Source organism: Poecilia mexicana, unplaced genomic scaffold (genome assembly GCF_051168715.1).
Source record: "Poecilia mexicana isolate PSO_F unplaced genomic scaffold, ASM5116871v1 scaffold_17, whole genome shotgun sequence".
Classification (NCBI taxonomy): Eukaryota; Metazoa; Chordata; class Actinopteri; order Cyprinodontiformes; family Poeciliidae; genus Poecilia; species Poecilia mexicana.
This window is the reverse complement of record NW_028263386.1, coordinates 19,456,765-19,470,073: the sequence shown is the minus strand read 5'-3', so window position 1 is coordinate 19,470,073 and position 13,309 is coordinate 19,456,765. Positions and strand designations below refer to the sequence as shown.

General features: G+C 39.3%; 2 protein-coding genes across 2 annotated transcripts in view; one reads left to right on the top strand and one right to left on the bottom strand.

The window, feature by feature from the left end:
• Positions 1 to 1,550, bottom strand: part of clstn2a (calsyntenin 2a) — a 156,565-nt gene extending 155,015 nt beyond the window's left edge. The window contains exon 1 of the mRNA XM_014991066.2: positions 1,355 to 1,550. Coding sequence (XP_014846552.1) covers positions 1,355 to 1,427 — 73 coding nt within the window. The 5' untranslated portion in view covers positions 1,428 to 1,550. The remainder of the gene's footprint in view (positions 1 to 1,354) is intronic.
• A 2,265-nt stretch (positions 1,551 to 3,815) lies between these two features.
• nmnat3 (nicotinamide nucleotide adenylyltransferase 3) lies at positions 3,816 to 11,635 on the top strand. Its single transcript, XM_088014724.1, has 5 exons — positions 3,816 to 3,876; positions 4,963 to 5,112; positions 7,003 to 7,186; positions 10,229 to 10,314; positions 10,957 to 11,635. Exons 2-5 carry the CDS (start codon positions 5,001 to 5,003, stop codon positions 11,370 to 11,372), a joined length of 798 nt encoding a protein of 265 aa, XP_087870850.1. The 5' UTR covers positions 3,816 to 3,876; positions 4,963 to 5,000; the 3' UTR covers positions 11,373 to 11,635.
• The last annotated feature ends 1,674 nt before the right edge of the window (positions 11,636 to 13,309 follow it).

Genomic DNA, 13,309 nt, shown 5'->3' with positions numbered 1-13,309 from the left:
AGCTACTAAGCATCAACATTAGACAAACTATATGTTCACACTTATGGTGGACATCTCAAAAGGTATTCAGCAATAAACAGCATAAATTCTGTTGTTTTCCAACAACATTTTTGGAATGTGAATTTTGATGCACTTCAAGCAAAAGGAGTTTAAAAGATGAGTAAAATCATCCATTTCTTTATAAATAATATATTTTTCTTCAAACCCGGACCATAGAGCTTGTTCCCCAGCTGCATGTTTTAAATATTATTTGCTCCTACAAATCTGATACAAATGAACGATTGACCTCCTTAGCAGGTCATCAGTTTCACCGGAAGCTTATTAATCACCAATCAATTTGAATTAGCTGTATGAAAGCAGGGCAGTTGGTCCTTCAATCAGCAAGATTGACAAAAAATATTTGCACTGGGTTTTAAGCATTTTAAAACCCAATGTACAATTTCTTATTTTTACAGCTTTGATCATTTTTTAATTGTTTTTGTCAAAATAAAAGTTTACATTTCCAGTTAAATAAAAAGATTTTTCAAGCAATGTACCCTGACTAGCCAATACTTCCTCCACTTCACTCAGATTAAAAATTACAAGAATTCACTTTCTCCCTCTACCTAAATTAATTTTCTAACCCCATTCAGACGATCAAGACTGAGAAAATAACTAATGCCTCAGGGATTCCTGGCAAAACTAATGAAAGTTTACCAGAATCTAATATTTCTCACTGGAAAAAAAAGGTGAAACATTCACTTTTTGCTGTCGGTACTCTTGTTCATGCGTCTGTGTGCAAAGCTTAAAATGTAAAAGATTTCAAACATACAAATATAAAACCAAGAATTCATGTTTTGTCAAAGAACTGAAACTGAAATAAATGAATAAATAAATGGCATTTAGCTTATATACCAACTATGAATATTGTCGCTTAAAACAAATAAATCAAACGTGAACCTTACAAATTACCTGACATGGACTAACACTACATTAAACATATTTATATACAGTACATCATGATGATGCACAAAATAACCACAGTATTCTTCCCAAAGGATAAATAAATAGCAATTATCTAGGCAAGAACCACTCAAAACAACTATAATCTGCCTTCACTTGAATTGAGCACCTGCTCCACATTAACTGCGGGCCAGAAGCTGGCTTCTTAACGAACCTCAAGTCAATAAAGGGAAGTACAACTACTGAATATTCAGCAGAACTTAACCAGAGTCCCATTCTAATCTCATCTGAAAATCATAACAACGACTGTCACTTCAATTTCCAACTTGCGCAACTCAAGCCTCCAAATAACGACTTCTGTTCCAAACCAACGAAGCTTATTTTCCCGTCTACTTTATTTTCGTGCTCCTACCTTTCCCACCGAGAGCGCAGGAGGAGCCGGAGAGAAGCCAAAGCAGCGCAAACGGGACGCCGAGGATGTGCATGTTTTATCGAGCTGAGCGTGAAACGTCTTCGCGTGCTCTCCTCTCCTCAAATCCTGGCTCACCTCGCGAGCGCGGGGATCTACTCAGCTGGACGGTCGCGCGAAGGAATCTTGGAGGGTCGAGAGACTATCAATGGTAGCGCGAGGAAAGAGAGAGAGCGGTGCCGCCGTCTAAGCAGCGTCAATTAACTATGGTTTACGGATATGACGTTTCAAAATAAAGCAAGGTTGGACGATTGTGTTACTTTCAGTCATGGAAATACTTTTATAAAAGTCTGTATAAACACAAAAGCTAAAATATTAGGAATTTCGCTCAGTTTATTTAGATTTTTTTTTAGCTTTTAAACCATACACAACTGAAGTTCACACGTTGTGCAATTTTATTTTGAAGAATAAAATTGTTGCGATATCGTGGCTTTTTTTGGCATTCTTGACGTTACAGTTTATAGAAAAATAAAATAGTAAAAGGCGATGGAAAATTTAAAAAAAAAAGTGATTTGTGTAGATAATGAGAAGAGTTTCAAGCGGCTCTCACGCGTACACACCTCTGATAAAAGATACGGCTTTTGAGACAAAAGAGCACTGTGAGTCATTGTCGTTCGTTTAAGTTTTTGTAATTTTTATTGTGACATATAACCTGTATAATTCAACGATTCACATTCACTTATGTCACCGCATTTCATGTTAATGTCGGTTTGGAGTTTTCCTGATTGCTCCCTTCCATGTCTGTTTGGTGTCGTTTTTGCAAGCTGTTTCAACTATTTCATTAAAATCCTACTGCTGTCTTTTCCAATCTGTGTCATTTTGATGTTTTTCTCTTTTATTTGCCGGATCGGAATCAGCACGATGTGATATTTTTTTTTTTTTTTTTTTGCTGTTTTCACCTAACAAGAGACTCTGATCATTGCAGCTTTACTCCCCCTCACAAAACTCCCAGTCTTAAAGTTTTTGTTTTTTTTCCCCTGTAGCAGAATCGCTGCTGTGTGTTGTTGAGCAATTCCCCTGTGCTTCTTCTTCTCCTGAATATAGGTGTGCATTCTGGGGATTAGAGAGAGGAGAAGACCTCGAGTGACTTAGGCGAATAACAGAGATACAGAACATAAACACAGCACAGAACATATGTACCTTCACAAAACTTGTGAAGGTGCATATAGATGAACACACACTAACTAACAGTAGTTATAGTAGTAGCCACAACATTTTATTCACTGAAAAACCACGCTAAACAAACCAACATTGTTTTTCTGACTGATGACGACTTCACTGAAAGTACCTGCTGCTGTGGTTTAACTTACTTTACAAATAATCAAATAGACATCAATAGTACGTCCTGTTTGCATGTACCAAGCAGTTTGCAACCACAAAGAGTGAAAAGTTACTTGGAGTATATGGATTTTGCATTAGTGCATCTCTACAAATGTCAGTGTTTCATATGGTAAATGTTACAGGGATCCATGAGAGGTTGTGAGGGGATCCATGCTGGACAACTCCCATCACAATCCATTGAGTAACTACAATACTAAAATCAGATGGAACTCAAAGATGTTAATGGACAGCAGACCTGCCCAGCCTCTTAGTAAGTTTGCAAACAATTCCTGCACCATATAGTCTTTTGTATTTCTTTGGCACTGACTCTGCATTAGGAGTTTGTCCAGTTGCTCTTGGATACCTTTATTAATCCTTCCCAAATCTCCATTTACAATTGCTGTAGCTCAAGTTTTTGTATCCCACATACACGTGACTTCTTTCTCAACATCTTTGTTCTTTGTCATCTTCATCATATTTTGTTGTTCTTGTCATGGAGCACAATGTCTGATCCGTTTGCAGAGATGGTACGATCTGTAGGGATGGTCATGCCCCACATGAAGACATGAACCCCATCGTCTACCAGTTTCTCAGTCCTCTGCTTGTACCACTTCTCCTTTGTGCTTACATTCATTCTCTGGCACAACCTCTTTTGGTGTCAATATTTTGTTTGATTAATGGTCTCCTAATGTGTCCAATAAGCACAAGAAAACTGACATTTGTGCAAAAGAATAGGAGCTGAATATACTCAAATACATTTGTTTGATGATGATGATGATGATGATGATGATGATAATTAATTAATTACACCTACAGATTGTTTTTCTAAAGCTCAAACTTATAATGTCACACACATTAATTTTACATTGTTGCAGCAATTATTTTAAAACAACAGGGAAAAGTTTGATTTATGGGGTAAAAATGTAAAGGAAACTAATTGCAACACAATTACAGTGTTTTTAAAGTGAGTATCATTGTAGCTCCATACTTAAGAACCATGGACAGTTCCTTCACTGCTGTTTAACTTTTCCCCACAAGGGGTCGCACTTTTGCCTGTTTTAAACTGCGGAACCTTTAATCGTTTACTTCACAGAGCAGGGGGAGTGGAATAATAGTAACACGCCGACCAAATGTGGAAATTGAAGGTAACAAACCGATGAAGGCTTTTGAAATGATGTGAAATGATGTGTGGGTTGTAATATAGAGTTATTTTGTATTTTATTTCACAGTATTTAAATGGTTAAAATGTCGTATAGGGCACTGCTCTCGATCAGCTAAGCCGTTTATTGCTTCCTTGCATCTCAATGTCAAATCGGTGTTTATCAGAGTGTTGTTGTTTTATAACTTTAACATTGGAGTATCACCGAAAAGCACTTTATTTCAGTATTATTAAGTCATCAAAGTCCTGAATTAGCAAAGCAGTTCCAGATCATCAAAGTGCCACCGTCTTTAGAGTAATTCTTGTTTGTTGGCTACTGAGAAGGTTCAACACTCTTCCATGTTTTCTCCATTTGTGAATAATTGGTCTCACGTGATCAGAAAGTTTTAAAAATGTCCTTCCAAACTTTTTTTTTTACTGATAGATGTCACCTGATTTGTTTCTGATCTGTTTTTAAATTTCCTTAGATATGGGCATTATGTGCTGCTTTTTCAGAACTTTTCCCCCTGCTTCATATTGTTTGACAGATTCTATTTAAATTATATTTTTTACTTGTTTAAAAAAGGGCCAGGTTAGTTTGTGGAGTATTCTTTTCTTATGTTTTATGATTCAAACAACATTTGAAAGCTGCTTTTGTATTTATCTTTATTTGAACTTAATATGCGTTGGATGATTTGAAACAATTATGTGTGACAAAAAAAGAAGCAAAAACTCAGGGGTTGCACTGCACCTCTCAATGTTGCATCAGATCATAACTTTCTAAATCTGCTTGGTTTTGCTATACGTTCTTTTCAAAACGTAAACAACTTTCAGCCATTTCTCATGGAGGTACTAATCTATTTACTTCAAACTCCTCCTTTAAAATGAGCCGAGAACTTGTTGGTCATAGTTACGCCGATAGCAACACTGTTTAAACTTGTAAACTGTACAGAAAATGAATGAGATTGCCAATATGTTCATCTTATTCAACTTATTCACTCAGAACAACTTGTAAATAAAGAATACCTTTTAGTTCTTCCTCTCAATTTCACTGAAAAGTTTGGAATAAGACTTTCCTCTGCTTTCCTCTCAGGTTACTCGGAGACCAACAGTGTGAGCGAGTCAACCAGGATGGCCTCCTGCCGTGTTCCACTGGTTTTGTTAGCCTGCGGCTCTTTTAATCCAATCACCAATCAGCACATGCGGCTATTTGAGCTGGCCAGGGACCACATGCACAGCACAGGTCAGGTCCGAACATAACAGACGCAGCGTCTGCCATCTGTGTTTTTGCTTGGCATTAAAGCTATCCCCTTAGCGTCAAAGCAGCTAGATCATTAGACTGACGTCCGTCAAGTGAATGTAATGTGATTTGTGCAGATCAACAAAACTGTTTAGACTTACTTATTGTTCTCACCAAAGTAGTTATTTAAAGCTTTGGTTATAAAATTCATCCATCCATCCATTATCCAACACGCTTATCCCTTGTGGAGCTGTGAGGGGTGCTGACGAGAGGCGGCGTACACGCTTAACAGGTCGCCAGTCCGTTGTAGAGCAGTACAGACACAGTCATGTTTTTGGGCAGTGGGAGGAAACCGGAGTACCCGGAGAGAACCCACACCAGGCACCAGTGCTACCAACTGTGCCACTGAGCAGCCTCGGGTTGTAAAATTATTGTTGTTTAACCTCTTCTCAACTACGTAATCCAAAGAGTTGAATGTATAGGGTGAAGAAATTGGTAAATAAGAAATAATCTTAGCGATCCGTTATTTAACTAGGATTATATTCTGCACCTCAAGTAGCTGGTCCAAACCTTCTGCAATGCCGCACACAGGCTTATAGGAAGCAGTGCAGAATCCACCTAAAAGCACCTGGTCAGAGACTGCATGGGTCTCTGCACACGGCGCTCGAAAAGCCGAAACATTTCTTGCATTTTTGTCATTTTATGGAGATTTTATGTCATGAACTCCAGCCAACACGGATTAATGCATAACTGTGAACTGGAAGGAAAATGATATATGCTTTGCAAAAGTTATTGAGAAGCAAAAAAAAAAAAACAGTCCACCTGTGTGTGATGTAATCTCAGTAAATAAATCTGTTTTAGGAAGTTCTAACATGGAACTGAACAAACACTTAAGTTTAAATTCTTCTGCATCCGTGTCACTTCTGTTTGTGTATGAAAAGGGTTTTGTTAATAAAGACTGCTATACCCTGTGTGTCGATGCATATCTGCATACAGACAGCATGTCATGCATACCTGATGAGCTGGAACCTGCTTTTGTTAACGATATTACAGAAGGATCATTAGATCTTTGTGGCTATCATAAATACAACCTAGAAAATGTTGTTCCATTTTTTAAATATGGAAGCAGGATTTAGCTACATTTTCATAATGCCAGAATCATACAAAACATAAATCATCTTATATATATATACACACACACACAACACATCACAGCAGAAGTGTTAGTAACAAGAAGAAAAACAACTAATGTTAACATTTATAAATCTTTCCCATGTAGCAGCTTTAGTTGCAGTAAAATACGGCTGGGTTTGTCACAAGGTCCTAACAGCATCATTATACTTAACGGTTATATCGTCCCTGTGCTGGTTCCTTTGTGAATCTATGCATAGTGCACATTATAGTTTCCATGAACACACATCCTGGAGGACCCAGGACATACAGGAGGGACTATGTTTCTATATAAGAGAACATCTTACATACATGTAGGATAGTTGAATGGATGGATGGATAATTAATGCTCTTTCATGCTTTTTACCATTTTTATCTGATTTGCCTTAAAGTGCACGCATATTCCTTTTTGTTTGTGCCACAGTTGCATTGCAGTCCTGTTTTTTTTTTTTTGTTTGTTTGTTTTTTTGCAAAAACAAAGTAATGCTGCAAAGCCTAGGCTATGAAGTACAGCACAGCGTAGATCGATTAAGTCATGGGCGAGCACTCGTATCGCCGAGTTATAATAAAAGCGAGTCATATTTAAATGTCAGATCTAATGAAACATTCAGGATACAACCTCATAATCTCCATGAGGATACTTTATCTTCTGAATAATGTTCTTTTTCTTTATTGACTGTCATGACCTGGAAAAAAAACGGCTTTAATAATCTCCCTCCTCAGGCCGCTTCGAGGTGGTGGGGGGCATCGTGTCTCCAGTGAGTGACGGATATGGAAAGCAAGGCCTGGTCCCTGCGAAGCATCGGATTTCTATGGCTAAACTGGCCCTTCAGAGCTCTAACTGGGTCACGGTTGATGAATGGGAGAGCCAGCAGCCAGACTGGACGGAGACAGTGGTCACTATGAGGTACAAAACACATTTACTGTACGGCTTAAAAACGGCCACGTTTGGGAAAAGCAGACTGAGAAGTGGTGGGGGGGAGGAAAAATGCCGTTTCTTTGGGTTTAACCTGCTCTGGTACGTGCAGAAATGCATCTCTGGACGGTAGATGGATTACTTGGGTAAAATCTAAAGAAGCAACCGGAGCACTGCGGTGAAGAGGAGTCGAAAACAACAGAATCATACGAATAACTAAGGGAGACGAGTGAGCCGTCTTCGGTAGAAATCACAGTGGCGTATGCATCCACTAAAACGGTTAACGGCAACATGTATCTGGCAGAAAGAGAGGAGCTTAAGTAGTGCGGGGGATAATGAGGTGAGTGGATAGAAGTTAAGTAAATGAGAACCAGGGAGCAAATGTTGCTGGGGACATGGTGAGGCTAGCTGAGGATAAGGGAAAGTGATGTGAGAAAACCGAGCTCAAATCAAGCAGATCCACAATTCAGTTCACTCCAATTCAGTTCTAATTGTAATAGAATTTAAAACACACGTTGATGAAACATTATCTGTCTACAGTCCAACAGGAAACAGCGACTGGGGACTGAGGAGGACAGAGTAGATACGTAAAACGTACAGAAGCTCAAGTCCAGAAGTGCTTTCGACTGTGTGGCAGCAGTAGCCTCATTAGTGGCTTCACACTGAAGCGAAACTGAAAAATGCAGAGCATGCTCCTGGATTTTGTCATGTTACAACCACAAACTTCAATACGCTTAACTGGAGTTTCATGTGGATACGTAAAGTTTAAATGTAGAACTGGAGGAAACGCCGTTAAGAGGATGCAAAAGACTTGAGACTGTATAGCAAGAAAATGACCCTAAACATGCAGTGAGAGCTACAAAAACAATGGTTTAGATTAAAGGATGTGACAGAATGATCAATACGTGCACACTGGCTAAGCGGTAACACTTTATTTGAAGGGGGGTGAATAAGACTGTCATGACACTGTCATAAACATGAAATAACACCTGTCATGAACATGAATAAGCCTTCATGAATATTTATGACTGTTGTCATAAAGCGTCATTCGGTAAATTATGACACTTTTAATACAAAGTTGACATTATTCAAAAAGACTTTATGACAACTTGACATTAACCAAGAAATCATTACTGATATAAATTTGTTATAAAAGTATTACTGATTGCACTTTAAAAATTAGGTAACTTTATGTTATTAAAGGTAAAGTTTAAACAGTAATGATTTCTTGATTAATGTCAAGTTGTCATAACAAAGACATTTTGAATAATGTCAACTTTGTATTAAAAGTGTCATAATTTACCGAATGACGCTTTATGATGACAGTCATAAATATTCATGAAGGCTTATTCATGTTAATGACAGGTGTTATGTCATGTTTATGATGGTGTCATGACAGTCTTATTCAACCCCCTTCAAATAAAGTGTTACCGGCTAAGCTTTCACGGTATCATTTCCTTTACGCTTCGCAGTAAATCGCTTCCTTGAAAGTCCGACGACGTACGTGGAATCGTGATTTCAGCATGGCAAAAATATAAGGAGCTTAAAGTTTATGAACGACTTTCCGAGCCACCGTTCATCATCGTATGTGAGACTCCGCTTAAAAGTAATCACTAATTAAAATTACTAATTAATTTGTGAGCGTATTTATTGCAAGCAACATGTTTTGAATCGCATTTTAATTCGGAAGCAGCTATTATAGTTTTACTGCTGTTCTAATGGGCTTTACGAGGGAGATGATGTCGGCCCTTCACCACGTCAGCAGTTTTCTACCGCTGTCGCTGTTCCTGAGATGCAGGTTTACTGTCTGAATGGCCGCCAGGCTGAACTTGATTTCCTATGGAGTGAAAACAAGGTCCCAGGCTGTTAAGTTCATTGTATAAACAGTGGCAAAAGCCTCTGTGAAGCCAGGAAGAGGCAGAAAGATGGAGACTGCTCTCTCAAGACTGCTAAACTGGTTGCCTCTTGTTGCTAAAGCAATTTGTTTTCCCTGGGTGAGGGTCTTCTTTGCTGTAAGGACGTAAGATATCTTTTGTTCATATTATTGTAATTCTTTGCACACTCGTCCCCAAAATCTAAGATTGTGCAACTTTTCTTGGTGCATCTGGGTAAATCTAGATCCTTAATTATTAGATTTTCAGATTGAAAAGGAAATATTCTGGGAAAATGTCTGTATATTTTGTTTTTGTTATATGGAATGCTGCTGTATGGCTTTTGCAGTTCATATTTCTTGCTCATTTTTGGTGTTTGTCGGTGATATGCTCATAGCTTGTATAACAATCTAGTGAGCTTAGGTTGTGTTTTTTTTGTTTTTTACATGTGCAAAAGAAATCAACTCTTGATCAAAGTACTCAGCGTTGAAAGCTCAGAATACAAAACTTACACACAAAAAATGTGTTTGATCTTTTATAAATATCTTCTTTTCCACTTTTTTGCAAATTTTTCAGATCACACAACAGATTTTAATATCCAAGAAAGATAATCTAAGTGAATAGAAATTTTCAAACGATGACTTTGTTTAAGACGTGAATCCACACTAACCTTTCCATAAATGGAAACATGTAATTGCTCGTACTTGTCATAAATTAATTATGATTAACTATATTTTTCAGCTGGCTAAGTTCAATTTCACTTGCCACACGCAGGCTGGATTTCCATCGGATCTGCAGTAACAAGAAATCTGTTAAACAGAACCCGTATTACAACTTGAAGTAGGCTAAACGGACAATTATTAAACAAGCTATTGACATGCGTGAATAAAAATCATTTCTATGGCTTTGGGACTCCAGTAATCTACATTGAGAGCCATCAGGCGCTTATTATCAGAAATTAAGTGGGCCGTTGTCGTGGCGCCGTAGGGAGGCCGTGTCACACCACATGCACACCAAACTTTAAGGAGCTTTATTTGAAAACTGTTCTGGTTCCTGATCTGGTCAGTGATATTTGACTTCCATTAATGTTTAGTTTGAGTAAACTCCGACGTGTATACGTATACACACAAACCTAGATTTCTTTTGTGTCTTTGTTCACCAGGTATCATCATGGGCGGATTCTGAAAGAATATGAGCAAAGCGCAGGAAGGCACAGCGACGCCAGTGAGAAGTTTGCTTCTCCATCAAGTAAGACTCCTGAGTCACTGGGGAAATGAAAATGACTGAAATAGGTATTTTCTATAAAAACAAATGCCTTTTTTAAAATTAAAAGTCTATGCTCATGACTTTGGTCCAACCTTGAATATTTAAAATATTTTATGAACTGGTAATTCTTTTATTTTTTTTACACATTATTGCCCTTGGACAAATTTTTCTCCCTATGATTGCTGATCATCTCCATCTCAAAGTCTTTGAGTAACAACACTTGGTTTGTTGAGCTTAGCTTTTTAAAAATCTGGTCAATCACCGTTCGTTAGTGGGAAAAATAGTGGGACCACTATTTTGTGACGTACACGGTAGGATGGTTTGTGCAGATTTATTCCTAAAATAAGTAAAATAGTATTTAGAAAATTGACTTTAATATATTCTCATATCATCTTTGCAATGGAATATCCCGCTAGTTGCAGGTTTATCATAAAAACTGTACAAATGATTAATGGATTAATATGAAGGGGTCTGAGATGAGGTAATGTTCTGCTGTTAACTCATAAGATGACTGCTGTAACAGATGTTTGTGTTGGATTCGACACCAAACTGCAGTTTCACAACACTGACAGGAAGATTTTTGTGTCAAGCTGTCGTAACGATGCCGTTTCCCTCTCCTCTCAGGCCCGTTGCCCCAGCTGAAGCTGCTGTGCGGAGCCGATTTCCTTTCCAGCTTCAAGATCCCGGGCCTGTGGCTGGACGACCACGTGGAGGAGTTGGTCCAACGCTTCGGCCTCGTCTGCGTCAGCAGAGGGAGTCTGCAGCCCGAGCGGGCGGTGCACGAGTCGGACACGCTCTTCCGCCACAGGCGGAACGTTTTCCTGGTGAGGGAGTGGGTGAGGAACGAGACGAGCGCCACGGAGATCCGTCGGGCGCTCAGACGGGACCAGAGCGTGAAGTACCTGATCCCAGACTCCGTGATAGAGTACATTCGCCAGCACGAGCTCTACACGGAGGACAGCGAGAGGAGAAACGAGGGCACGGCGCTCAGGCCGCTTATCAAACAGGCACATCAGCCGATAAAGAGTCTGGACGACTGATAAAGCAAACTAAGCTCCCATCCATCAGCCCGTCGTGGAGGATTCGTAGACTTTAACGCGATTCGCACAGCGTGAAACGGTCTGCAAAAGAGCACATCTGGACTGGCTCCTGTGCCTTTTAATGCATGCAAATAAATAATATGTTGTAATAGCAGAGACTTACACTTATGGTCACTTTATTTTTATAAGGTTTTGCTGTCTTTCCCCATCTTATTTCCTCCTCATATTATGCCATAAAATGGAATAAAATCTTTATATTTGAACCATTTTTTTTTATGTTTCTGTTTTGTATTTCTCACCACTCTCAACCTCACACTCCACTTACATAGAAACTAAGAAAATTGCTTAATTGACTGCTTTACAAAGGTCATCTTCAGTAGTTTCAATACAGGGTACACCCTGGACAGATCGCCTGTCCATGACAGGGGCACACAAGACAAACTACGACACACACACACACACACTTATACAATACAGGCAAACCCCATATCGAAATGCCCCGTGTCGGTATTCAAACACAGGACATTCTTGCTGCAAGGTAACAACGCTAACCACAGTTCAACAGAGCAACCCATATATTTTATAGCCTTAAGAGAAACACTCATCAGTGAGTAACTCTATATAGGTGGAGATAAATGTTGTGTTACTCTAGCTCAAACAAAACGACGCCACAATGAATATGTGCTGCGATCAAAGCTAAAGCAATATATTATCACTGTAATGACAAAAAAAAAAAAAATCAAAACAAGCTTTCCTTGTTAAGTTAAAAACACACACCTTCAGTACATTTAAGGATTGTTGCTCATTGGTGGTTGAAGGCAACAACTTTCATGTTGTTGCCTCATCGGCTTGTTAAGCAGAATATAAACTGGTCGACTGGAACGTGTTTTAGAGGACTTTGCACTACGACAAGTCATTTTGGACAAACTACGTTCTCATATCAAGCATCTCACACACGGAGCTGGATATAAAATGAAATATGTTAGCTTCAAATTCTCAGTTGACGATCAGAAGTGCAAAAAATACACCTTACTACATGCAGCAGCCATATTGGATTTTACTCTCCTGGTTGGTAAAAAGCCTCTGACCTTTTTGTTCAGAATTTCAACTTCCTGTCCCCCCCACTCCCCCCCCACCCCACCCCAACTAGGAATTTTTGACATTTTAATTAAAAACTAAATGGAAAAAAGTCAAACTTTTGTTGTACTACAGCTAAAATATCCAGTAGCTTCCAGTGGTGCCTGGAAACCTTACAATGTGTTGAGACGGTTCTTGTTGTATAAAGAGGAGTGAACGTACATAACAGATTTAACATTTAAGAATTTTCTTTTTTCTTTCTCAAAATAAAATGCTTATGAGGTTTTGAAGGGAACATTCACCCGTCTGTGTCGCCTGTAGTCCTAAAAAGTTGGGAAAGTATGTGTTATTTTACAGGTTAGCAGCAGGCCACCACAACACTGCTTGCACAGATCATCAACTATCCCTTTTTTACCTCCCCGCTTTGTCCTTCGAATTCCAGTGTGGGTGTCTGTTCTCTGCAGCTCCTTCCAAACAGCAATTCATTCTGGATCCATTCGGTCTCCCCATTATCCTCCCCACGCTGTGTCTGGGAGGCCGATATTATTTTCACAGAAGGATTTAAAGTAATCCTGACAGTTGCTCGGCTACAGGAGGTGTTTTCTCACCCAGGCCCATGGCTGCAATTGCTGCCACACTGCTGATGCCGGATGGCATCCTCAGAAAGGATGAGGATGGTGTGTTGCTCTGTGTGCGTGCGTGCGTGCGTGCGTGCGTGCGTGCGTGCGTGCATGCGTGTGTGTGTGTGTGTGTGTGTCTGCGCGGATATGTTTGCGCCGTGCCATGCAACTCGGCGGGCTCAAAAGAGAGATTAGCAAATTAATTGAGTTATTTAGGGAAGACAAAAGAAGTGGCAGGCC

Bases quoted from the DNA above. Each gene is read 5' to 3' on its own strand.
- nmnat3 (XM_088014724.1), top strand. From the start codon at position 5,001: ATGGCCTCCTGCCGTGTTCCACTGGTTTTGTTAGCCTGCGGCTCTTTT. The intron at 5,113-7,002 runs GTCAGGTCCGAA...CTCCCTCCTCAG, and splicing joins GGACCACATGCACAGCACAG to GCCGCTTCGAGGTGGTGGGG. The intron at 7,187-10,228 runs GTACAAAACACA...TTTGTTCACCAG, and splicing joins GAGACAGTGGTCACTATGAG to GTATCATCATGGGCGGATTC.